The sequence below is a fragment of the Lissotriton vulgaris genome, chromosome 5, assembly GCF_964263255.1.
Source record: "Lissotriton vulgaris chromosome 5, aLisVul1.2, whole genome shotgun sequence".
Lineage (NCBI taxonomy): Eukaryota > Metazoa > Chordata > Amphibia > Caudata > Salamandridae > Lissotriton > Lissotriton vulgaris.
In genome coordinates this window covers 429,111,537-429,138,819 of record NC_141693.1, presented here as the reverse complement: position 1 = coordinate 429,138,819, position 27,283 = coordinate 429,111,537, and the positions used below count along the sequence as shown (strand labels likewise).

Here is a 27,283-nt window from a genome sequence, read left to right as displayed (position 1 = left end):
TGTGAAAGTGTTTAAAAAATTATAAAATTACCACAATGTGTAATATTCCTAACAGTGTTTTTTGTGTTAGCGAATGCAGTTGCGCCCAGTTGGCGAAAAAACCTGCGGAAAGAAATGCATAGATAAATACATGCAGATGTCACAAAAACATCAATGGAGAAGAAGAAACCTTCTCTGAGTATCACCAGGTCATACCAAAAATAATGGGACCCTGTGAGTAAAAGAAAAGCACACAAGTGGACATAGCAATACTGACACACACACATAAAAAACACATAATTACTCTCTGCTCTGATTGAGAAGAGCACACAAAAGGAAGGAGAAAGTCTTACTTAGAGTTCTAAAATATAAGACCTCATGAGCCTAAGCGTATATTGGGGATCCCTCCTTCCTGCTCAGAAAAGACCTAAAAACATGAATGAACGAGGTTCAGTTGGAAACAAGGCACAATATTCAATCTATCAGGCTACAGGGAAATGCTGGTCATTGACACCCATAAACTCACGGTTACTGCATTGGCAATTCGCCTGCCTTCCCTCAACGCGGCTCCGAAGAAGTGAGCCTGTGTAGCGTCAGGGTCCTAGTATATATACTCTCCCTCTTCCTAATTAGTGATGGTAAATTAGTTGATTGGAATCGGTGTATGCCCAAATACGGGGAAAGCAAACCCCGAAGGTCCGGTATTGCGCTCTCAGTGAACGCTAAAGGCGCATATGCGCACTACCGCCTGTCAGATGCGCATGCACGGCCGAAAGGGACGACCGCGCATGCGTGAAGTAAACGCGCTACCCCTTCTGCCGAGAAAGACGCGGAGGAGCAATCTGCACTGCCTCACGCCTTAATGGAAAAGCGTGTATTACGGGCCTGAACTCAGTTCGTAAAACGGGCAAAATTTACACAATTTACATATTGCAATAGTGAGGGACAAAAAATGTTATTTAAATAGGTATTCAATACTGTAATAAGGAAGCGTGTAGTATACAGTAGTGTATAAAATCCAGTAATACCTATACCCCAGAATCTATCCAAAAGGGGAAATAACCTAGTATAAATAGGAAACAGAGAAAGAAACTGACATGGTTAGTATAAAAAATGATGTCAGTTGCAGGGAAAGGAGGCCATGTGTACGTGGTCATATAGCCAGATGAACCATATGCATCATCATTTAAGGTCCGGACAAATTACTGTATCAGAGACAATTACTATCTCAAAAGGTTCCAAGGGATGGAGTCATTAAGCCCCATTGTGTCAGTTCCCAGCCTGAACACCCAGCGTTGTTCCTTTTCCAAAAGGCCCACCTCTGAGGGTAACTGTTCAATAACAGTCCACTGCAGCTCATTTACACAGTGTTGGTGTTCAATGAAGTGGGTAGACATCTTGGTAGTGAGTTTCTTACATCTGATGTTACTTTTGTGTTCATTTAATCTCACTTTGACAGGTCTTGTTGTCATACCAACATATTCTTTTCCACAGGGGCACGTGATTAAATATACAACATTCTTGCTGTTGCAATTTGTGAACACACGTTGCTCCCATTGTGTCCCATTTGAGAAGGTCAAGGTCAAGCTTTTTTTAGTGAGGTGGCAGTTGTTACAATTACCACAAGGGTAGTGACCATGTATGCCTTGGAGTCTTGTTTGGTCCTTTTTCATTGGAGGGGGTCTTGTGTGGACTAGCATGTCTCTCAAGTTCCTGCCCCTTCTATGGGCAAACAAAGGCTTCTCCAAAGTCAGACCGCTACTCGTCAGAGTGCGCCAATGTTTGTTCACCAGCTTTGTCACCTGGTTGGTAACTGGACTATATGTGGTGACACATACTGTTCTTTTTTCGGCTTCCTCCCTACGAGGGTTATCCTCAAGGAGGGCCTCGCGGTTGTTGTTCCTCGCCCTTTTTGATGCTTTTCTGATTACAGTTTCAGGGTATTTTCTTTGTCTCAGTTTTACACTCAGATCCTTAGCCTGAGATTTATACTTGGCAATGTCGCTGCAGTTTCGCCGAAGGCGTAGGAACTGCCCATAGGGAAGGTTCTCCCTCAGATGACGTGGGTGGAAGCTGTCAAATCTGAGGAGACAGTTCCTGGCCGTTGGTTTGAAATGCGTTTCTGTTTTGAGCACTCCTGCTTCACAGTAGATGTTTAAATCCAAAAAGACCATGCTTTGGTTAGACATCTGGTGAGTAAATTTTAAGTAGGCATTTTGGTTGTTAAGCCAAACTGTGAAGTCAGTTACTGTAGTCATATCTCCTTCCCAGATGACCAAAATATCGTATATATACCTCCGCCAGGTGAGAATCCTCGTCCTGTATGGATTGTCTGGGTGGAGGATTTTAGTGGACTCTAGGTGATGGACATATAGTCCAGCCAAGCTCGGGGCAAAAGTACTGCCCATACTGGTCCCGTGTTTTTGCCAGAAGAGGGTGCCCTCATACTCCAAAAAATTTTTGGTAAGGGCCAAAGAGATGCACTCTAGTACTACATTTCGTGGGGTGTGGTATATCCAGTTTGTAGAATGTAGTACCTCCTCAATGATTTGTAAAGTCTCCTCGTGTGGGAGACTCGTATAGAGGCTCTCCACATCAAAACTGAGGAGCATCTGGGAGCTGGGATCAAAAGTTTGGTTGTTTAGCAATTGAAGTACTGCCTTCGTATCCTTCAAATATGTATTAGTGGCCTGCACAATTGGTCGAAGAAAGGCATCCGCAAATTTGGACAATGGTTCCAGAATCGATGAGATGCCGGAAACAATAGGGCGGCCGGGAGGATTATCAAGGTTTTTGTGCACCTTGGGTATGGTGTAAAAATATGGAGTCCGTGGATTCTTTTGTATCAGAAACTCCGACTCTTTTTTGGTAATCCAATCATGGGCCAGTGCCTCTTCCACCATACCTCCTATTTGGACTCTCAGTGATTCAGTAGGATTTTCAGTGAGGATCTGATAGTTCCTATTATCAGAAAGGAGCCTCCTGCATTCTTTGTCATAGGCTAAGGCGGTTTGGATAACTACTGCGCCTCCCTTATCCGCGGGTTTTATAATGAATCAGGCGTCATCGAGCAGCAGGGGGACCTAGTTATTAACATAACTCCCTGGCCCCTCACAGACCTACAGAGGGAGGTACTGAACAAAGGCCTGGGATATGTCCCCACGAACAAACCAGACATTTTCTTATTGCACAAAGAAATGCAGGAGTTTATCAGAACTATTAAACTGCGGGCGTTTTTCAAAGATAAGGAACCATCTACAGAGACCTCTGACACCGGTTTAAAACCGAGATCCACTTTCACACCGTTGGATAATCAACTCCCGGTTGAGGTCCTGGCCTTCGAAAAAGCCATGATGCAAGAATTAAAATGTCTTGAAAACAAACAGAGGGTTTTTCAAAACATGTCGAGAATGGAAAATGAGGCCATCAAGGAGTTGAGGATGAATAAGAACTTAATTATAAAACCCGCGGATAAGGGAGGCGCAGTAGTTATCCAAACCGCCTTAGCCTATGACAAAGAATGCAGGAGGCTCCTTTCTGATAATAGGAACTATCAGATCCTCACTGAAAATCCTACTGAATCACTGAGAGTCCAAATAGGAGGTATGGTGGAAGAGGCACTGGCCCATGATTGGATTACCAAAAAAGAGTCGGAGTTTCTGATACAAAAGAATCCACGGACTCCATATTTTTACACCATACCCAAGGTGCACAAAAACCTTGATAATCCTCCCGGCCGCCCTATTGTTTCCGGCATCTCATCGATTCTGGAACCATTGTCCAAATTTGCGGATGCCTTTCTTCGACCAATTGTGCAGGCCACTAATACATATTTGAAGGATACGAAGGCAGTACTTCAATTGCTAAACAACCAAACTTTTGATCCCAGCTCCCAGATGCTCCTCAGTTTTGATGTAGAGAGCCTCTATACGAGTCTCCCACACAAGGAGACTTTACAAATCATTGAGGAGGTACTACATTCTACAAACTGGATATACCACACCCCACGAAATGTAGTACTAGAGTGCATCTCTTTGGCCCTTACCAAAAATTTTTTTGAGTATGAGGGCACCCTCTTCTGGCAAAAACACGGGACCAGTATGGGCAGTACTTTTGCCCCGAGCTTGGCTGGACTATATGTCCATCACCTAGAGTCCACTAAAATCCTCCACCCAGACAATCCATACAGGACGAGGATTCTCACCTGGCGGAGGTATATAGACGATATTTTGGTCATCTGGGAAGGAGATATGACTACAGTAACTGACTTCACAGTTTGGCTTAACAACCAAAATGCCTACTTAAAATTTACTCACCAGATGTCTAACCAAAGCATGGTCTTTTTGGATTTAAACATCTACTGTGAAGCAGGAGTGCTCAAAACAGAAACGCATTTCAAACCAACGGCCAGGAACTGTCTCCTCAGATTTGACAGCTTCCACCCACGTCATCTGAGGGAGAACCTTCCCTATGGGCAGTTCCTACGCCTTCGGCGAAACTGCAGCGACATTGCCAAGTATAAATCTCAGGCTAAGGATCTGAGTGTAAAACTGAGACAAAGAAAATACCCTGAAACTGTAATCAGAAAAGCATCAAAAAGGGCGAGGAACAACAACCGCGAGGCCCTCCTTGAGGATAACCCTCGTAGGGAGGAAGCCGAAAAAAGAACAGTATGTGTCACCACATATAGTCCAGTTACCAACCAGGTGACAAAGCTGGTGAACAAACATTGGCGCACTCTGACGAGTAGCGGTCTGACTTTGGAGAAGCCTTTGTTTGCCCATAGAAGGGGCAGGAACTTGAGAGACATGCTAGTCCACACAAGACCCCCTCCAATGAAAAAGGACCAAACAAGACTCCAAGGCATACATGGTCACTACCCTTGTGGTAATTGTAACAACTGCCACCTCACTAAAAAAAGCTTGACCTTGACCTTCTCAAATGGGACACAATGGGAGCAACGTGTGTTCACAAATTGCAACAGCAAGAATGTTGTATATTTAATCACGTGCCCCTGTGGAAAAGAATATGTTGGTATGACAACAAGACCTGTCAAAGTGAGATTAAATGAACACAAAAGTAACATCAGATGTAAGAAACTCACTACCAAGATGTCTACCCACTTCATTGAACACCAACACTGTGTAAATGAGCTGCAGTGGACTGTTATTGAACAGTTACCCTCAGAGGTGGGCCTTTTGGAAAAGGAACAACGCTGGGTGTTCAGGCTGGGAACTGACACAATGGGGCTTAATGACTCCATCCCTTGGAACCTTTTGAGATAGTAATTGTCTCTGATACAGTAATTTGTCCGGACCTTAAATGATGATGCATATGGTTCATCTGGCTATATGACCACGTACACATGGCCTCCTTTCCCTGCAACTGACATCATTTTTTATACTAACCATGTCAGTTTCTTTCTCTGTTTCCTATTTATACTAGGTTATTTCCCCTTTTGGATAGATTCTGGGGTATAGGTATTACTGGATTTTATACACTACTGTATACTACACGCTTCCTTATTACAGTATTGAATACCTATTTAAATAACATTTTTTGTCCCTCACTATTGCAATATGTAAATTGTGTAAATTTTGCCCGTTTTACGAACTGAGTTCAGGCCCGTAATACACGCTTTTCCATTAAGGCGTGAGGCAGTGCAGATTGCTCCTCCGCGTCTTTCTCGGCAGAAGGGGTAGCGCGTTTACTTCACGCATGCGCGGTCGTCCCTTTCGGCCGCGCATGCGCATCTGACAGGCGGCAGTGCGCATATGCGCCTTTAGCGTTCACTGAGAGCGCAATACCGGACCTTCGGGGTTTGCTTTCCCCGTATTTGGGCATACACCGATTCCAATCAACTAATTTACCATCACTAATTAGGAAGAGGGAGAGTATATATACTAGGACCCTGACGCTACACAGGCTCACTTCTTCGGAGCCGCGTTGAGGGAAGGCAGGCGAATTGCCAATGCAGTAACCGTGAGTTTATGGGTGTCAATGACCAGCATTTCCCTGTAGCCTGATAGATTGAATATTGTGCCTTGTTTCCAACTGAACCTCGTTCATTCATGTTTTTAGGTCTTTTCTGAGCAGGAAGGAGGGATCCCCAATATACGCTTAGGCTCATGAGGTCTTATATTTTAGAACTCTAAGTAAGACTTTCTCCTTCCTTTTGTGTGCTCTTCTCAATCAGAGCAGAGAGTAATTATGTGTTTTTTATGTGTGTGTGTCAGTATGGCTATGTCCACTTGTGTGCTTTTCTTTTACTCACAGGGTCCCATTATTTTTGGTATGACCTGGTGATACTCAGAGAAGGTTTCTTCTTCTCCATTGATGTTTTTGTGACATCTGCATGTATTTATCTATGCATTTCTTTCCGCAGGTTTTTTCGCCAACTGGGCGCAACTGCATTCGCTAACACAAAAAACACTGTTAGGAATATTACACATTGTGGTAATTTTATAATTTTTTAAACACTTTCACATTTTGCATGTGAGTAAGGGGAGGGTAAGTGCATAACCCTTGTCCTGAAGAAGGAGGCTGAGACCTCCGAAACATGTTGACACTATATTAGTGGTTTTTGATACCTTAACTCGTATCTATCTAACCACGCCCTGCACTTCTTTTAATAATACCAGCCGGGGATTAAATTAAAAAAAAAATTTCCTCCCACGTGCCAGGTATTTTTTAACTTTTCACTTTTTTCACCTCACCTCACTCACATTTCTGATCCTACACACAACCCCACACATAGTCCACTTCAAAGTGCTCCTGCGTATTCGCGAGTCGTAGCACGCCGCATCCCGTAGAGGGGTGCGAAGGCCCCGATGATGAAGCATGACACCAAGGGGCCTGTTGGTGTGTGAGGGGCATTTAAACAACACTGTGTGTTTTCCCATCACTTTAAGGATCACTACCACCTTGAGTGGATTCCACTTTGTTTATGTATACATTCAGGGAGACTGAATCCACTGACTCTCTCTCTCCCCCCCTCTGTTACAATTCGAGGATGAGTTATACTCATTGATTTTCTTCTCATCTCTGTTTTCTCTCTTGTTCAGTTCTTCTCGTGATGTCACATACTTTTTTTTCATCCTTGGTATCTGGACTATATTGGTTGTTAGTCTTCCTTGTCCCCAGCCTTTCCCTCATTGTAGCTTCATTCTATTTCTTGCTGGTTTAGGAGGAGAGCTGTCCTCTTCTTTGTGTGCCTGTGTGTAAGGCTGGTGTTTAGGTTGTGTCGTGCCTTTTCTTTCCTTCCTTGCTTGCCTGCCTGGCCAGTGGGTGTGTTTGGGGGTAGTCTTTGGTGCATCTATGTCTTTCTGCTAACTTGTTGTTTCTTTTGCCCTTTTACTGTTTTCTTCTCTTTTGTAATTTGTTGTTGGAGAGTATGGGTCATTTCCATTTGTGTATACTTACCCATTGCTTCCACTTAGTTTTCCTACTATCTATTCGCTCGTTCCTATCTGTCCTCATCTTCTTTACTTCTTCTATTGCTTCTGTGAATCTCTATGTTTTTCCTCTTTTGGGTTCTTATTGTTATATCACATTCAGGTATTGAACTTTTGCTTCTGTTGTATAAGAAAGGGGATAGGTAGTATCCTGTCCATGTTAATGTTATGCCATTTTCACCACCTGCTCAGCCAGTGTGTTTGTGCTGTGTGATTCATGGAATGCTGGCGTGATTATGTACTTCGGAATGTTGGGATCCTGTGAGGTGAAGTGACAGTTGAGAATGGGCTGAGAAGCAAGCAGGCTGCTCCTGGTGGGGCTGTTCTACAGAACTTGTATCTTACTTCAATAAAACATCTTGAACTACATCTTACCTGCGTGGACCTTCATTACTACAAAGTCACCTGGACTTTTCTGGTCCCAACAACTCACCTTCTTCGACTACTACGTTGGTTGCCATTGCCAAGGTTTGTTGGTGCCCCTGTGGGACACTGACCTCTAGCTCTCGACATCCGATGTGGGACAGCTCATGACCGGCTCTTGGTCGGACCAGGCTCTTGGTCTCTGTGGAAGACCAGCTCATAAACGGCTATTGGTCGGACCAGGCGCTTGGTCTCTGTGGAAGACCAAGCGCCTGGTCCGCATAGCTGCAGCTTCAAGGGCACCATCAACTCACCTGCAGCTCCGACATCGTTGGGCATTCGTCTTCCGTGCCTCCTGGTCACTTCTGAGTGGCATAGACTCTGTCCCCTCTGCTTGCAGGTACTTCTCATCTTGAATCAACCTTTGGGTTCCACAGGACTCTTTCGTCTTCTTTGCCAGCAGTATTTTTTTCTAAAGTCCTGCATTGTGGTCTACGGAGGTTTCCGACATCACTTCACACCTATGCACCCCGCTTCCCAGGTGTAGATATCCTGGTTTCTGGGGTATCCACGGGTGGGGTGACTCTCCAACCTTCCGTCTTCCGCGGGGTGTCTTCAGGGTCCACATCGAAGGGTCCTCTTTCTTTAAAACTGCAACTGCGACTTACCTATTGATTTGTATTGAGCACACAGTTGTGTTCCCACTCTACACATGGCGTCTGTGGGGTTCCTAGATATTTACCTTGGGTGGTTCCTTGGGTACCCGACTCTTCTACATCTTCTGGGTCCAGTCTCGACCTAAGTCGTGGTTCGCATTCCACTATTTTTGTATATGGTTTGCTCTCCCCCTGGAGACCACTGTGTATTTGTGCTACTTACGTGTTCTATTATACAAGTATTGTGTATATTGTGGTTATATCTCCGGGTAGGAGAGATTGCAATGTGTTAATGAGTGTTTAAAGTAAATACATATTTTTATATTTACACTGTATGGTTCTTTTTCACTTAACCTACACCATAAGATTAATTACTGGTAAAACAAGCTGCTTTACACTCCTTCTGGACTAAGCCTGAAGACTGCTCTCCACATCTACCACTTAGCGAGCTTTGTAGGGTTGTCTAAGACCACTAAAATCACCATATGGGTTGTCTGGATTAGTGCAGGGTGCTACACATACATAAGTGAGCACCATATTCTAAGCCAGGTTCCTACAAGCGCATATTAGGCCTAGCTTTCATGTGGCATCCACCAACCTCCCATTATCTACACATGTGAGAAGAATTATAAACAAAGGATACACCTTTGATGTTAAAAAGGAAAATATGAGATAGCCATCTAGTGGTTTCCCTGCTTCATCAAATTGTATGATACTAGGCAAATAATTTATTTTACATGCCCCCTTTTCTTCCTTATCACATATGAGAGCACCTTCAAATGTGTAAGTTCAGAATATGTGTTTTATTTAAAAAAAAACTTGTGTTTGATTTATTATATTATAATCAGGGCTACTGGAATGATGCGGCAGGAGAGAACTAAATTGTGCAGCAGAGTTAACTAAATTATGCAACAAGAAAAGGCAAATTCTGTGGCATAATGCAGTACCTTTTTGTTAGGATTACTTCATTATTTTAAAATGTTTATACATGGTGATATTGTCTGGGCATAAATTACACCTCATTAGTACCAGTTTACTAACCAAATACAGAAATAAACAACTGAAAGTTGACCAGCTAACTTTTCCACATAGCCTTACACTGCACACAAACACAATGGAACGTTTTAGTAACGTTTGTTCCATTTGAGCTAGAAACAATCTTTTTTTGTTACAATCTGCATATAATGCAGCCGATGATAAATGATGTGGCACATGCAGCTAATCCACTGCTATGCAACAACAGCTGCAGCCCCAGAATGCCATAATTCCAGTGGCCCTGATTATAATATGTCTCCATGTTTAATAAGAATATAGGCCACATATAGGGTACAGGTGACAACTGACGTGCTTCTTTGTTCACTAATAGCACTGTCGTTATGGCGAATAGGAGCTAGGAATGTTTCTTAGATTACGTTTAAAAACTATTACTTTTATAAATACCTCTTAATGCAGTGGTTTGATCTGATGTACAGAAGTGAAAAGCTTCTGTATGTGAAATACAGTTTACTGAATTTTGGGAAGACTTTATCATATTTTTAGGTCTATCTTGAAGCACAGCTCTCACCAGACCTTATGTGAGCAACAAGAAAATAGCTTCCATTCTGAACTGTTCATAGCAAAAAGTTATGACAAAGCATGACTTACCCTATTGTGAAAAGCATTTGTTAACAGCAAAAACTTTTAAGGGTAGATTATTATTATACTGTCTTAAACTCTATAGGTTGGTATTTTGTTATACAGAATGTTGCAGATTACAGTAGTAGACATGGTTGTGTGGTTGGTGACCCATACGAATAGACCCCAGGAATATAATATTTGCACTATGCTCTATTAGGAGGGATTTTATATTGTTTTGACACCCGTAATTTAGAACACATATTTGTAATTTTATTATGGTATACCTAATGGTTGCCTTGTGGGAAAGTTATGACAGACCAATGGTAAACGTAATTTGTTTATTAGGAAAAGTTATGATAAAGGCAATAGGCCTGACCTATTTATTGTGAAAAGCATATATTAAAGTCAAAAGACATTTAAAGGTGGGTTATTACTCTGAATTAAGCCTTCAGAGGTGTATTCACAGATTACGGTAGTAGGCAAGAGTTTCGGTGTTTTTTCCCCCCTCTGACAAATCGTGGGTATAGAAGATTTGTGAGAATCCATGTTCAAATCTCTTTGGAGACATAGTAGTTTGCTTTATCAACTGCAGTTTTACACACAGATGTAATGTTATGGATGCATGCATAGTAGTTGCCTTGTGAGAAAGATTACATTCACTGTAGTAGGTGTGGGTTGGTTATCATGAAAAGCTTAAAATAACAGCTATTGGCCCGATTTGTGTGCTGAGAAACATTAAGCAAGATTCCATAGGTCTGATCTGTTTATTGTGAAAAGATATAAAGTTATGATAAAGGCAATAGGCCTGATTTATTTACTATAGAACAAATGTGTTAAAGAGACTGGGACTTCAAATGTGGATTGCTTTTAGATCTTATGAAAGCCTTCAGTCAGGTATTTTGTTACAGGAAATCTTACAGATTTTGTTGTTGGTTGCCCTCGGACAAACCCTAAAATTAGAAGATTTGCAGTGTAATAAAAAATAATTAAAGAATGCATACAGATATATATATGTGTATTTATACATCTATAAATAAATAGATATCCAAATAGATACACAGACAAACTTTGAGTCAGTCCTTTTCTGCCTTTGGTCGGTCTCAGTGTTATTTACACACTGCTTCCATCTATAACAGCATACTGCACGGTGTAATGGTTCAGTAATTGGCTCCCTCACCCTGTGAATTACAGCATTTTCTGATCACATGTGCACATCCACCATGCGCTTCAGTGTCAGGGTTGGTTGGCCAGTCCTTTAGTTTTCAATTTTCTTCTTTTATAGTTACCCTTTCAGTTCTTTGACTCTCCTCTTTTTATTTTTTTTAGAGGATACTACAGCTCACATGCTTACATGCCGCCTGCTTGTCGCTCTTTTTATCAGCAGCATGCCGCATGGCCACTCCTCTAAACCAGGTGATCAGTATGGAATGCTGTTGTCCTTAGTGTATAATTGTTTTACAATTCAAAGATGGCCAACATGTTGGTTCTCACCATAGCAACAATGCATGAACTTAAAAGCAACAATCAGGCCTCAAAAATCATAAAAAGTTTACTAGACCTGTAGGTCTAGTGACATGAATAATCTACTCAACCTAACTGTGATGTACTTGACCCATAGGAATGTTTTTTCAGTTCATGTTTGAAAACTCACTTTTAATAAATATATTACTAAAGCATGATTTGGTAGCACACTGTCATTTACAAACAGCACTTTTTCCATTGAAATGGCCACAACCAGTCCCACTAACATGCAGTTTTACTGATAAAACTATACATCGTATATCAAGATCGCGCTATATAAAACTTTATAAATAAATAAATAAATACTAAAATATATTTGGAAAGGTTTCTACAGTTCATTTGCAAGCTATTTAAAGGCTTTGTAATAGAAATAAACTGACATCCTACAGCATTTCACTTCACACTCTTTGTATAGCACAACTGTCAGACAGTTCACTTTACAAAATCCTTTAACTTTGTTGCTCATTTTATCTTAGAGGATGTGTTTAGTTTTCTTTCTTTGCCTGCAATTTTTAAGACACAAACTGACATTTGACCTCTGTTTCTGAACACAGAGCAAATGTGACAAGATGAAAACAAGATTTAAAGACATCTTTATTGCACGTTATTTTTCTGAGAGAACAGAACACCTGTTCTTTATCAGCATGCCAAACCAGGCTAGTAGGCCCTAAAAACAAGCATTTGCAATGCAATAGGTCTCGCATTAGGAAAGTTTGAGCTATTGGTATTGCAAATGACAATTTTTTTATTTATGTGTTGGTTTTGAAAATAGCGAAATTAATAGCTTTGTCATTCACAATGCCAATAGTTTTAACTTTTGCAAATGTGACACCTATAGCATTTGTAATGCAATATGTGTTGTTTTTACGTGACTTTGATGTATTGATATTACAAATAACAATGACTTTTAATTTTTTTAAAATAATTAATACTTAAATAAAAGTTATTGTAATTTATAATGGCAATAGCTTAAACTTTTGTAGATAACTTTTGTGAAGATAATGTTCAGTGTATTTTATTGTGACGAAAATCCAAGAACAGAAGTGAAATATTAACATCTTTTTGTGACATTTGTAATAAAGCTTGATACATTGAGAGAACATCTTTGAACCAGTTGTTGTTGAATGGTTGCACAGATTGATGCTGTGGTTGCGCTGAGTGATGTTGTGGTGGCAACAAGTAATGCTGTGGCGTTCAGTGATGCTGTGGTAGTGCATAGTGATGTTGTGGTGCCCCTGAGTGATGCTGTGGTGGTGCTGAGTGATGCTGTGGTGATGCGATAGACAGATAGATAGATAGATAGATAGATAGATAGATAGATAGATAGATAGATAGATAGATAGATAGATAGATAGATAGATAGATAGATAGATAGAGTGAGTGCGATAGATAGATAGATAGATAGATAGATAGATAGATAGATAGATAGATAGATAGATAGATAGATAGATAGATAGATAGATAGATAGATAGATAGATAGATAGAGTGAGGGCGATAGATAGATAGATAGAGTGAGGGCGATAGATAGATAGAGGGAGGGCGATGGATAGATAGAGGGAGGGCGATAGATAGATAGAGTGAGGGCGATAGATAGCTAGACTGAGGGCGATAGATAGATAGATAGATAGATAGATAGATAGATAGATAGATAGATAGATAGATAGATAGATAGATAGATAGATAGATAGATAGATAGATTATGTGAGGGTGATAGATTAATATAAGAAGGGAACCTCAGCTTAATGTGCAATGAGGGAATCGGCAGAATTAGTTCCAGCCTGTACCAGGGAATCCCATGTTGACCCCACAGGTACACTTCAGCACACTACTGCTATAATCATTGGTAAACCTCATGAGTAAAATTTAGACTGACTCAATCAAGAATAGTCAGCCAGAAATGGCACTGCAGTACAAGGACCATTAGCCATAGTCTTCAAGAGCACCTCTGTATGGAAAGGATAACCAAAGAACACAAAAATTCCAGACTGTGGTTCCGAATTAGTCCCACGATGCGCCTGGGCACTGCACTGCCTACAGTACTGTCTGCACAAAGTTCTAGACACAGAACCACTGTCCCTGTATGGGGCAGGGCAAGGGAGTGAAAATGAGTATTTATGAGGGACAACGGTCCTGAGAAAACAAGTAACCATGAATCTGAGGTCAGTGAGACCAATGAAGTAGACATCACTGCCAAAAGGGAAAAACCAAATCGAGGTGACTTGTCCCAGGAAGGACAAGAAAACATTAAGCAGAGAATCACCACTTTTAAAAACAGCTGCCAATCCCCTCAACTACAAGAAAAATATGGAGGTGTGTGACTAAATAGGCTCGTAAGAGGTAGAAGCTAGTCACAACCATGAGGATCAGAAAACAAATTATTACAGTGCGAGCTGTTCTCAGGACAACTCACAAGTACAGCAGTGGGCGGGGCGTTTAGAAGGGATACATGTACTTTTACCAGGATTATCCAGAATGGCTCTCTCTGTGACAACATTTAACAGGCCAGTGGCCTCGAGGTACACTGTCGAGGGGTCTGGAAGAAGAGGCGGTCCTGGATTCAGCTCAAACCATCATTGTTCGTTTAGCTGTAGCTAATCGTTAAGCTACAACACAATGGGAAAAAACAGATCTGCAAGTTTAACCTTTCACTAGAAGAACGTTCCCTGGAAAGCAAAGGACGGCACTTCAGTAAACAAAACTAAAATCAGGCAAAACACTTTCTTTTCTCCTAAAACGTGTGAAAAAGACAGAACTTGCAGGGTTTGATGTACTGAAAAGCCGCCGTCGCGACAGCTGGGTAGGGCACTCCTGGCACGAGAGTGGGAGATGGGAAACATGTGCGCGTGCCATTCTAAAACTGGAACCAGCCGCAGCCAGGTCCCTCCAGTCACCGAGAAACCGTCAAAGGGGTAAAGAAATACACCACAAATTTCCTGCTGATGTTACATGATAAAATACAGTTGTCTCAAAGACAACACAATTTTACACAATGCTAAGCAATGACTGTGTATTAATCCAGCAATCATTATTTGTAAATGTTTTACAAACAAGCAGGAAGTGGGATAAGGGAGGGGGTGGCAAATGGTGTGCATTTTTGTGGCCGCTTTGATGTTCTCAGTGGCTGTGAACTCACTGAGAACATCAAAGCGGCCGCAAAAGTGCTCCCAAAGGCAGCAGGCTGACAAATGGTGCGCGCGCCCGGCGCACATGCACTGTACCTCATCCGCCTGCAGCCTTTGGGATCACTTTTGAAAGTCCCTTACTTAACTCTCGCAGAGCAACACATGCGAGTTGGCTCAGCGAGACCTAAAAAGAGTGCCTTGATAAAATCTGACTCGCCATAGTAAGTGGGAATGTCACTGCAAGACATACATGAATTGATATTTAGTTTTGTTATTACAAGCATATGCTCAGTGTTTAGATAGCAGCATGTTTTCTTTAACCTACTTGTATTCCTTTAATTTATCTTGCATGTGTTGTTGAGTTTGTGTGTGTTTTGTGTGGTTGTCACAGAGTGAATACAAGAATGAGTCAGTAGATGGATGAATAGATGCAAAGATGAGAACAACTTCCTGTCTGATTACTTAATCAGTGCCTAAACCAATCTGTCCCATGTCAGACCTATTGGCATTGCTAGTGCGTGTTGCACGATACGTGTTGCATACATGCCAACTATACTAAGAAGGTGAGGGCAAGTGCACGGGCTCGAAGAACCAAGGCAGAACCTTAGCTCGGCTCAGCTTTGCTCTCCCCTCCCTATGTGTGGGCTTGCCCAACTCTTCTCCCCATCTGTAGACCTCAAGCACCTATAGGTGCTGCGCCCCATGGGAAGGTAAGAGAAATCAAGTTCCGCTCCTTCCAAAGATCCTATTTCTCTTGTTCCATCAATGCCCGCTTCGCTTAATTTAATCAACTGACACCAGTGTCTGTTCTCAAGAATCCTGGTGGAAAAAAATTCAGAGCGCTGAGCATTGCCTTTTATGGCGAGCAGAATGCAAGACGTCAGGCGTGCTGGAATCCCGAGTGACGGAACGTTTGGCCAATTGCTACTAAGAGGCCGGGCAGAGGCCGCACTGTAACTATGAGCACGCCTTCACATCATCCCCCCTCAACGACAAGAAGGCGTGCGCACTTTAAGAGCGAGGCCTGGAACGCAGGCGAGAGAGGCGGGCTCTGCTTTGATTGGCAGGAAAGTTCCTTGGAGCCTGCCCGGGTCCGGGAAGTGCCCCGCCTCCGTGCCAGGCTTGAGGTGACGTAGCTCGTCCGGAGCGCGGCACCTTGGAGGCAGAGGGGTGTGGATAGTGGAGAGACCAGGAGAAAGCAGGGATCCCGGGATAGCTGGGGTTCCCGGGAGAGAGCAGGCAAGGCAAGAGGGTGCAACCGAGTAAGGTCCTCCAACTCCCAGAACGTCCCGTGGACAGGGTCGCGACGTTCCAGGAAAAGGGAAGGAGAATTCCAAATAAGGAGGAGAGAATTCCAGGGGAGAGAGAGAGGAGCTTACTGGAGGGAGGGGGCATCCTGTCAAGCTGCAGGAGGTAGATAGTAACTGCAGTCATTTCACAGTGCTTGAAAGAGAAATTGTAACGTTTGGAAACCGATCTCACGTATTAGTGAAGAAACCAGTTTAGTAGTGTTGGAACCTCTGTGAGGGTATATTTAGACATTTAGGAGTAGAAAGAAGACCCTATGTGAGTGGTAGTTAGAGCAGCATAAAAAAACTTTCCGAATTTTGGTGCGATACTACCTGTAGAAGGAAAAGAGATTCATTGATAGCTGAGCGTTCATCCTCTTGAGTGAACACAACTCTCTACGTTGGTTAGAGTGAAGATTTTTCCCAGAAGAACCCATACCGCACAGGGAGAAGCTCAAACATAGTCCAGTAGAAACATCAAGAGTGGGCAGCACCACCCTTCAGAAGAACAGGGTGACGACTCTGCAAGTAAAGTGAGGTATCGTTTGAGCTGAGTTGGGCACCTTTTTTCTGCTGGAGCCTTCGGGCATCACGGATCCGCCAACATGCCGGTCTTCCACACAAAAACCATCGAGAGCATCCTGGAGCCTGTGGCTCAACAGATCTCGCACCTGGTCATCATGCACGAGGAGGGAGAGGTGGATGGCAAGGCAATCCCTGAGCTGACCGCTCCCGTAGCTGCTGTGCAGGCAGCAGTCAGCAACCTCGTCCGGGTAAGTGAGAGTCAGAGAGAGTGGGGGTGTGGTCGCCAAGGGACCTGTGGACAAATGTTTAAGACCTCAAATGCTGCGATTAGGGGGAAAGTGCAGAGTTTCTTGATCCCTCACTTTGTATTGTTGGAAGGCAATGTATATATTTCACCTGATTAACAGTAAAGCTCCTCCTGTCCCCTTAGAGGGGGTATGGATGGTGGCACGGGTAAAGGATAAGAGCAACTGATCAAAAAGTTAAATGGAAGATTAGATTGGGGATAAGGAATGCTGATGGAGGACGGACCAATTGCTGATGTAGTGGAGAGACTGACGAGGAAAGAGTTGTTTGAGGGAAAAGGGTATTACTGATGGCTGCTCTGCTCGGTAAAAACTGTCTGCATACCATTAAACTGCCTTAAGTAATTGATTGCTTGCTGTATGTGAATATAAAATATTCTGTAGTTATGGGTGCAAGACAAGAAAAAAAATCTTCTTTCAGCAATAGGTGTGGTATTAGCAAACTACACTGTGGATGATATTGGTAGGGTTCCTTCGTGGAGCAGTTGCCTTTAGCTTGCTCTTTTCGTAGCCCAGTTAAAGTTTAGAATGAACCTAAGAGCATTGGATAATGTTTTTAGATAAACTCTTGATTGGGTCAGAAACTGTAGAGTTGGTTCGGGCCCGAGTTAAATGTGAGAGCCTTCTTGGGCCCAGTAACTATTCATGATGGGTTACTAATCAGCAAAGGGTTTTAACCTACAAGTAGCTTGGTAGTAAGAGAGAGCTTGAGGGGACATCATATATAATAAGTTAACATAACACAACATTGCAGTTGGTCTAAGAAGTGAAATGTATGTGAAATGCATAGAGGCAGCCATGGCCATCCACCCTGCTTGTCAGGCTGCCTATCCAATACTGCAATCTGTAAGGTCTCTAGGGTTATCTTACTAGCCCATCACTAGAGATATGTAGCCACATCGCCTTCACTGGCGGCAACTCTCCCATCTGGTTCAGTTTTGTTTAATAATTTTAATCTAAAAGAAAAATAACCCCCTGCAAAGGATGTAACAGTGTACGCTGCAGAAAGAAGTGTTCTTGTCAAATAAAACATTGTTGAGAGCAAATGGAAGAAAGATGTGTTTCTGATCTAGCATAAAGCAAGCCCAACACTGGGTAGAGACCAGGTTAGGTCCTGGAGGAGGGAGCAATTTTAAATACCAGTGAATCCACCAAATCTTGCCTTCTGTGCGGGATGTGATATCTTTAATCAGGGTTAGTTGACTGTGAGAGCCGGAATACCACTGAAAAGTAAAACCAAGTCGCATAACTCTACATGCAAAACTCTACAGATCGTGGTTTCCGCCGTGCACCCTCTAACCTAAACTGTAGGTAATTATTATACTGCATGGTTACTGACTAAATAGGTCGCCATGTACAATTGTGAATAGTAACAGTGTTCTTTTAGCAGCTATTTTGATGGCCTCTAAAGTTGTCTTTTTGGATGCACTTGCAATGAAATACTCCTTCTCACCTGGGTGCATCACGTCAATGGCTTTATATGCACTACATTGTCATGTGAGCAGTTCGTGTACCTCTCCAATCTGTGTAACTGGGAGCTGCTTTCTGCTACTCCCTGCCAACCACCACTGGAGCTACTCACTGTACATGCTGTTCCCTGTCACATACTGTACTGGAGTGCCATCTGTTTGGGTGCTGCCCCTTTATTTTAAATTAAGATGTTTTCTCCAGTGGTTTGTGCAGTGGTGATAACCCTGAGGGCAGTCAGACTTCAAAGGAGTGTTGCAGGACTGTAATGAGAGGTGGATGCACTAGTCACTACAGATACCGTCTTCTTTTAGCCTTCACCGAGTGGAATACCATGCGAGGGCAGGATTTGGATATCCCAGGGTCTGCATAGGCTTTAAAGTGATATTGTGCCTCTGAGTCAGAGGCTGAGGGCACGAAAGTCAATGCACAGTTGAAGGTCACACACTAGCAAGGCGAAGCAGATTGGATTGTGCACTGGTTATTTCTATGGGTTACCGTTGGTCGACCTTGCTACCGGTTTATAGTTCTTCAAAATCTCATGAAAGTGCTGGGTGGTGCCTTTAATACTGCTGGCAATTTCTATAAAAGCAACATGGGCTAAATCTGGAGTCAAAATAACTTTTAACACCTCCTCTTGTTTTGGACACAAGATAACTTTTTGATTCCTTGGGCTGCCTCGTTAACATCTGCAAGACCTCAGCACATCAAAGTCTTTAGTTACCTCCAAAGTGGTCTCAACTAAGGCACCTCTTTGTTTTACTAAAAAAGTACAATCACATGAATCAACCACAACAGGAGGAGCAATCACCAGACTAGAACTAAAGAAATACTAAAAAGAAAACTTCTGAAGGCAAGTCTTCTCCGGCTGTGATCCAAGGGCTAGGAGTAACATCTCATTACACACCAGGCTTGCCCAAACATTAATAAACTGTTCATGGAATAGATCACAACCACTGATGAAGAGGTCGTGCTCTTCCTTTAGCAATCCTTAATCAACAGATACCTTTATTTTTACCTAGTACTCCATACTAATCTGGCTTCCCACCCTAATTGTACTTGATCTTTTTTTTATTTTTTTTATTCTTGTAGAGCAGGTCATTACATCACAGCAATGTTGTGTGCAATGTACAGGTCTATCAATTGTATTGACTCTGAGCGCCTGTGGTACTTCCCATCTACTCCAGCTAAACGGAAGGCCTTTGACACTCTTCTACATGTTGGTATTGAACCTACGACATGGAAACCTAGCGTCCCCACCAATAAAGCTGCAGTGCATTTTGGGGTTTCCACTCAACCCGTTGTTTCATTGAAGGTCAGTGGCTCCATGAATAAGGATAAAGTATGCGGTTTTCTACGTTTAGAGGTCAATTGTAAAAAAAGAAGTGAACAACGTATGTGTTGCTGGGTGACCTCATGATCTCTCGACTGCCACAAAGAATTGATAATAAAATAAAATAATCTTGAAACAAATCTTTCAATCTTGTACAGTAGATTTATACCTACGATCTCACACACATTTTTCAAAGTCAGACACCAGATCTACCCCTCAAGTTACACACATTTTCCAGGCGCAGCTGCCACAGACCTTTCTCTTGGATTTCATATTTTGCTGTCTTAAATCTCAGATGGCAGAATCCCCCCCACGTTGCTCAGGATTATGACGACTCGGACATTAGACTGATATGGCCTCTGATGGTGCCCTCTGCAAGATCGAGCTTTAGATGTTATATATTGAGATACTGGTAGTTGTATAGCGCATGACTGTTGCAGATATAGTCTTTTAGCACTATGTTAGTTGGTAAGACTGGAAGAGAGATACTTAAAGTGAGAATATTCGCATTTGAAATAGCAACTAGTTTGTCTGAAGGTGATGGAAACTTTCATCAGAATACTGAGTGGTCCATTGTATCCAGATGAACAGTATGACGTTGTTTTCTGCTCTTTCTCCTGCTTCCGGTCTCTTTCGCTTCCCCATGCCCTTTTTACCAGTCCTCTGCAGTCAGCTGTTACTGCTCATCCGCGCACTCTAAAAGAGCAAGGGTCTCGGGTGTCGTCTGCTTTTGGGAGTGTGGTGTTGTGAACTGCTTGATAACTTTGGGGTTCGGGGCATAGTGCTTTTTGGCGTCCCCTGCCCCCTTATTATCAGAGGAAACCGAGTTGGTCCGGTTAAGTCTGTGGTTATGAGGGACAAGATGGGCGTTTGTAGGGCATCATTCACGGGTATTGAGACCGAACTCCTTTTTGTTTTGCCTCATGTATACGGATCGAATTCTCGAGCATTAACTTCATGCGAAGCAGACCTTTCCATATGTTGCATACACCATTATTTTCGCGCAGGTCGTAGCTCTGCAGTGCCATATCAGTAGTGCCAGAAACTACGTTTAGGAAATGCTGATTTAACACAGTGCCAAAAAATAGTTTGCCAACAGGTGGTACAAATCTGTCACGAGAGGAGCAATGTATTTGTTCTGAAGTAGTTTTAATTTATTTTTTCTCTGCCCTCAGACTCCAGCCCTTTGATAGCCCCTTAATTTCTGGTTTATTTTTATTAGGCTGTGGCTTTAGTGACCTTTTTTTTCTTTAGAAAAGCAAAAAAAAGTCCCTAAGATTTTATCTTTGCTACCATAGTTGTAAACTAAGGAGGCTGAGATATCGTATTTATCTTACTATTAAAAGATGACACACATTAGCTAATTTAGCAAGAACACCCAAAGGTGTCACCCCACGATACCAATGTGCAAGGAGTTGTAACAGTAAGAATGTGAAAATAAAAACTCCAGGATGGTGTGAACTCCGTTTCATGTGAATACATCGGTTGCTGTTGTAAAAGGGCAAGCCTGAAAGCAGGGTATGCACCCTTATCACTTGCAAGCATTGAAAAGAGTTTGTTTAGATAAAGCTGTTCTGTTCACAGACACACACAGGCGTGGAGGGGAGAGTGGAGGTGAGGCAGTCAATGGTTGGAGTTTGGGTGGGCTTTGAGAGGGTGGTGTCTGGGGCTCTGTAGTATGCATTCTGGTTATTACTGGTGTTCCACCTGTTTGTGAGTGCTACAAGTTTGACAAATGGCACAAGTGAGGTAGAGAATGGTGATGGACGGGTTAGGATTTGTATCATGGACGGACATACATATGGAGTGTGCACAAGTGTACTGCTCTAAAACGCAAAAAGCCTTGTTATAGAGAATTGTTTTAAAAAATGAAATGGTTTTTTGGAAGCTTTACTAACACAAACACCACTGCAGCAGCCTTGCAAGCTTCCATCATACAACATAGTCACGCTTGTCTCACTCACACATGCACACACCTGATATAACGGGCCTCTCCAGTGCAAGAATACTTTAGACACAGAACAGGCATAGTACTGAAGCTTCAGAACAAGCTTCCCTTGCACGTGCACAATTGGTACTGTCGTGTAGTTTCTAAACAAAGGATCTGCGCCTTTGCTGTTCAACATAAACTAAGGGAATGGTGTCTAGACTGATTCCATACAACCGCACAGGATAGGTTATCCTATAGACCAGCTAGCTCACAGTGCCACCACAATCCTCTTACTTTACCAAGGAGTGAACTGTTTCTGGCAAAACCTTGAACATGACAACCCTTGGCCCTTTAGGGATCGTGGAAACAGTACCGTTATTTTGCTCAGTCAATCCTGCTTACTTAGTCGCAGAGAGATACACAGAATAAATGTTGGGGACGTTTTCAATAAGCATTTATTGAACCAGCGCCATTCTAGTATAAAAATGTTTTGCTGCGACAATGAATAGACAGAAGCTAACATAAGATATTTGAAGCACCAACATAGAAAATATAAGGAAGAATTCTACCATGGTGCTAAAACAGCAGTTACATGCCGGCATAAACACATGACAGTAATCAAGCGAACTCCTACAGTGGGGACCCTATCTAAGTGTACCTAGCATGTATGTGGGTGTAAAGCCAAGAATCACCTAGGAAAGAACCTGATTAGAGGCAAATAAGGACCCCATCTTGGTCACAAGATGGACACCCCGCAAGGGATGTCAGACCACTGCGTGTTAAAGCTTCAACGTGCAGGGACCTCCATGTCTTGTGTCAGTGTAGAAGCGTCCCCTCCAGTCACCTAGTGAAGATGCGGTTCTTTTATACCCAAAATGTAGCCTCTGGGTTCTACCTTAATCGATAAGTTATTAGTACGATTATGTAGATGACTCTAAATCAATAATTGTAATTATGCAAAGTAGCCTTGTCGCCTTCGGGTGAAGATAGCGATGACTTCTGTACATAGTATGTTAATCCTGTTATGTATGTCATCTGCATGGGATTTTACTAAGAATCCTCATGCATAATAAATTCGACCCGTTTCAAGGAAACCAATCCACATTTATTCAGCACATGTCTGGGAAAAAGGTCAGTGCTGGAACCGTAATGCAGAGCAAGGTAGGAAAATCTGGGTAAAAGTCACTTTGCTACTTAGACCAAGGTTAGGAAACATAACAGTATGGTTTAGACAGCAGCAGATTAGGTTTCCCTCATGCATATGAAGCATACACAACTTTATAGCACAGAAAGTAAGTTACCTTTGTATACACAAAACAGGAATGGCTTTGGAAGGTTCTGTCACATGCACAAAACAGGCACAGCAGCAGCGGTTGTGCCGGCTTTACTTTATCTGGAGTATCTGATGATTTCAAAGTTGATAAGCAATAAGACACAGCTGTGTGGTAAAGAAAGGAAATTGCGGGATGCTGGGGATGAGATTCAGCTAGCAGATAAAGAAGATTGTGTACCATTGTACATTGTGCGCTGCCCCTGTAAGGCCTTATCTAAAGTATTATGATCAGGTTCTGCCTGCCACACCTGGAGTCTTGTCCCATTCTAGACCCGTCACCTACATTGCCGTCACAGGAATTGTCTGGGTTCTCCCTAGTGGTGGGAAAGTGTCTCAACGTTGCAAGTCCTTTGAGGCTTAGTCCACGCAGGTGCTTCATGTATTCTATAAAAATCTTTTTTCTTTTTCTGGTGTATCTGAAATCTAGATACTCTAACTGCATCTGTCCTAGTATCTCCTCCGTGCTGCACGGTGGAAGAGCATTTCAACCACAGAGTTCATGCTACCTGTGGTAATGTGAATGCCAGGCACTACCAGCTAATAAACCAATCCTCCGGATGTCTGTGATCAGTGCTAAGCGCAAAGCCAATCAGGTTTATGTCTTAACCCTTTTTTTTTTTAAAATAGTTTTTCAGTGCTTCCACATGCTCTCATCTACAACCCTCCAGTCACATAGGAACCAATTGCATATTTCAAAATACAGTACCTCAGAGTAGAACTTTGGAAAGCTTATTGTGAAACTCCCAAAACTAAACTTCTCTCCCAAAGACCTCCCGAACGACTAGGGTCGAAGGCCAACCACGGCCAAGGTTCATTAATGGTTGATCCACATTGTGTAAAAGCTCTTGGCCCCGAGATGTGCTATCCCTTCAGGTTTACAGCCTGTCTGGTATATAGAGGAAGTGACCTCCTCTGTCACTGATATGTCTTAATTAGATGTTCCTCATCTTCAGCTCAATTGTTTACTTCTGGAAATTGTTACTTTTGCCTTTGACGTTCAGAATCTCTACTGAGAGTTGAATGAGAAAAACTATTTTGGGGAAACTTTGGCAATTTTATGTGACTGGCTAGTGACCTTGTCTGTCTAGCAACTCCTTGATTCGTTTTGTGTTAGAAGAAACATTGTAAGGCACCCTTCAATTAATGCTGTCAATGTATGGAAACGTATTCCATCTAGTTTAACCTTCACCACGTTGGCCCTTTAAAAATAAATCGAGTGATATTAATCGATCAGCCATCCCTTTACATTGCTCTGCCTTCAGAGACAGGGGTATAGATGCTCTGTTTGCAATCCTGCTGTTGAGTACTTGCTGCTGATGTGGTAATAAGTTGGTGAAATGTGATGTGGGCTTTAATCACAGGGATATAATGGATGAAGTGAAACGATAGACTGTTCCTTTCACTGGATGACCTGGCACAGGTGGTATTGGAGTATCCTCCTTTCCACAGACCGGAGCGTTTTCTGAGCGGTCTTTTTAACTATTGTTTATCAGATTAATCCTTTCCTTATCATTGGTAATTTCAATTTCATGCATTCACATATCCGCAAAAATTGTTCTTGCTGCTGGAGTACTTACCAACTTAACATTCTCGCCATGCCGGTGGAAAGGGGCCATGGCTTCAGTTCATGTCTGAGGCTTTGCCTCTTACACTGCATCCCATCCATGTCTGATGAAGGTGATTTTCCTCCTCAACGGCACTCTACCCACCCTGCCTACCCATGCACTATTTGTCTTCTTTACCTATAGTTTATTCCCTGCTTTTTTGGCGTTTGTCATTTTGCGAGTATTAATGATGACTGGCCTTAGGGAGTTTGCTCCCATGGGCAGTGCTATACCAGAAATGAAGGAATGTGTTTACACCTTAGCATTCACAGGACTGTGAGTGGGGAACACTGTACAATCGCACCTAGTTTTGTTACTCCGAGGGGAGTTTGTAGAAAAATCTCTTCTATGGACTGTGGTTTTCACTACTGCTGAACAGAGGATGCTACCAGCCATCTCAAGTTAAACAGGCTGCTAACCTGTGGTGAAACAACCACCTACAACCCATTCGCCTTCTGGCCTAAAGAGCTTGGCTAACCTTCGTCCTCCTCACACCAAGAAAGTATAGTGATGATTTTTTCCCTTATAACTCGGGTGAATCTCAAGTTAGATAAGGAGATGTCTTTGTCAGGCCTTCACTTCTGGAGGTTTCGCGCAAATGATAAAAGGCACCATTGAATTAAACTGTCTCGTCTAGACTTTGGAAATTGAATATATACTTCGCAGCCTCTCTCCATGTGATTCAGAAGTTACAGTAAATCCAGAAAGTATCTGCAAGACACCTCCTTTACCTTCATATCTCATCTTGTATGTCAACAGCTCTTCAATCTCTACCCTGACTGCCCTTCCTCAGAGATATAACTTTAAAAGCAGTGTGCATAGCTCATGGTGCCATTCATGGCCCTGGGCTGCTCTTCCTACAGCATGGACTCTGTATCTGTGGCTCTTTGTTCTAGATCCGTTCTCCTGTTTAGCCACCCCATCCTTCTAAACCAAACAAAAATCACACTAATGGAAAGTCCTTTCAAATATAGCAAAAAATGTGGAAGGCGATCTCTGCAAGAATAAGAATAATGCTACTGGGTGACTCCACATGTTGAATTCACTGGCTAACGGTGTTTCCATTGGTTGGACTTTTGTCTCTCATGGCTGGACTCCATACCCTGGTTATTTAACAGTGGGCCGTTATCAATTCCTAGGTATTCACAATCTTGTATTTCACCGGTGGACCATGGATCCACTTCAGTGGTTGTATCTAATCTTCGATTCAAATAGACAGATAAGTATCAATTTGCATAACACCATGCAGTGCTTATGCACAGCACTGCTTGCGCACCTTGATGAGTCTGTTTTTAGACTTTACACATTTCACCTAACATATAGGCCAAGCTGCAACTATTGCCTTCTTCCACCATGCGGTCCACAAGCGTGCTAACAAACTCGATGCCAATAAGAGTGCTTTACAACTTCATCAGGGTACAAAGTGGTCTATATATTCATTCTTTGTTTATTTGGGTGGTGGTGATGTTTACCTTTTTAAGTTCTGGTCCTGGTGACCCTGCCTTTCACGGCTTTCAATTCCGTTTTGGGAATGGATGGTTTTACTTGACTGGATTTTTTTTTTTTACACTTTTGGTTGTCATAGCTTTCACTTACCCTTTTATAGGGGGTGTCTCCTCGCTTGGGATCGTCGATAACCTCTTAGTAAACAAAATGTCACATAGAGTTTTCAGTTGGGTGACCTGCTTTGAAAACCTTGTTCGCCTTTAAAAAAATGTTTTATCTCCATTCATTTCAATTAGATCGCTCTCCAAAAACCGCTTGCTCTCATCCACCTTAAAAAATCAAAGGGCTAAGAAATCCTGTTTGGGATGTGCTTGTTGTCGGTGCTTTAAGTGTGGTGACTGAGTTAGGTTCCTACTGCGCCTTATATTCATGACCTTAAATATACAGGCAAAAAAACAGTCCTCGACATGCAGCCTTGTAAGTATAGGAGTTCATGTTTATATTTCACATTTTCACCTCCTCTTGCTTTCAGGTGTCTAGGTGATTTCAGGTTGTCTGTGGTTGTTCATGATGGGGCACGATTCAGAGCTCTTAAATTGAGGTTAATTTTGATATTTGATATTTATGAGTATTTATAGAGCGCAAACATTCGCTCCAAAGGAGCATCTTGGCGCTAAGCTGACGTGCAGGGGGTAATTGAGTGGAAGATGAAGATGAAACGTGATGAAGAAAACTGAGACGAGATGGCTGCCAATACAGAGGTGTCTGGTTGTTGATACACCCATGTCTTTAGGAGTTTCCTAAAGAGGCTCTCCTTGTCAGTTAGCCTAAGATTAATTGGAAGGTTGTTCCATGCCCTTGCTGCCAGTACGGTGAAAGTTTTTCCACCCCGGGTTTTGTACTTGAATCTTGGAATGATAATAAGATTTGTACCGGAGGATCTCAGGCAACGTGAGGGGTTGTAACGTGTAAAACGCTTTGCAAAATAATGAGGTCCTGTATTTTTCAGGGATTTAAAGACAGTAAGGAGAAGTTTAAAAAGAATCCTTTTATGTAAAGGTAGCCAGTGGAGGGTATTCAGCGCCGCTGAAGCTGATGACCTTCTAGGAAGTCCCAGCACCAGTCTGGCAGCTGCATGTTGTATGCTTTGTAGTTTTTTTAGGGTGGATTTTTTCACTCCCGCCATTAATCCGTTGCAGTAGTCAAGGCGGGAGAGTATTACAGCTACTGTGACTGATTTTCGAGCTGCGGTGGGGAGAAGAGTAAAGAATTTTTTTAGGGATTTTATAATTGCGAAACAACGTCCCGCAGTGATCCTGACGTGGTCATCGAAAGAAA

At 42.5% G+C, this 27,283-nt stretch overlaps 1 protein-coding gene across 4 annotated transcripts in view; it reads left to right on the top strand.

The window, feature by feature from the left end:
• Nucleotides 1-15,732: 15,732 nt before the first annotated feature.
• The window catches only part of VCL (vinculin), a 342,221-nt gene continuing 330,670 nt past the window's right edge, over nt 15,733-27,283 (top strand). For 2 of the 4 annotated variants that reach the window (XM_086921833.1, XM_086921831.1), the window contains exon 1: nt 15,733-16,775. In XM_086921833.1, coding sequence (XP_086777959.1) covers nt 16,608-16,775 — 168 coding nt within the window. In that variant the 5' untranslated portion in view covers nt 15,733-16,607. The remainder of the gene's footprint in view (nt 16,776-27,283) is intronic. The other 2 variants (XM_086921832.1, XM_086921830.1) reach the window with 2 other exon arrangements.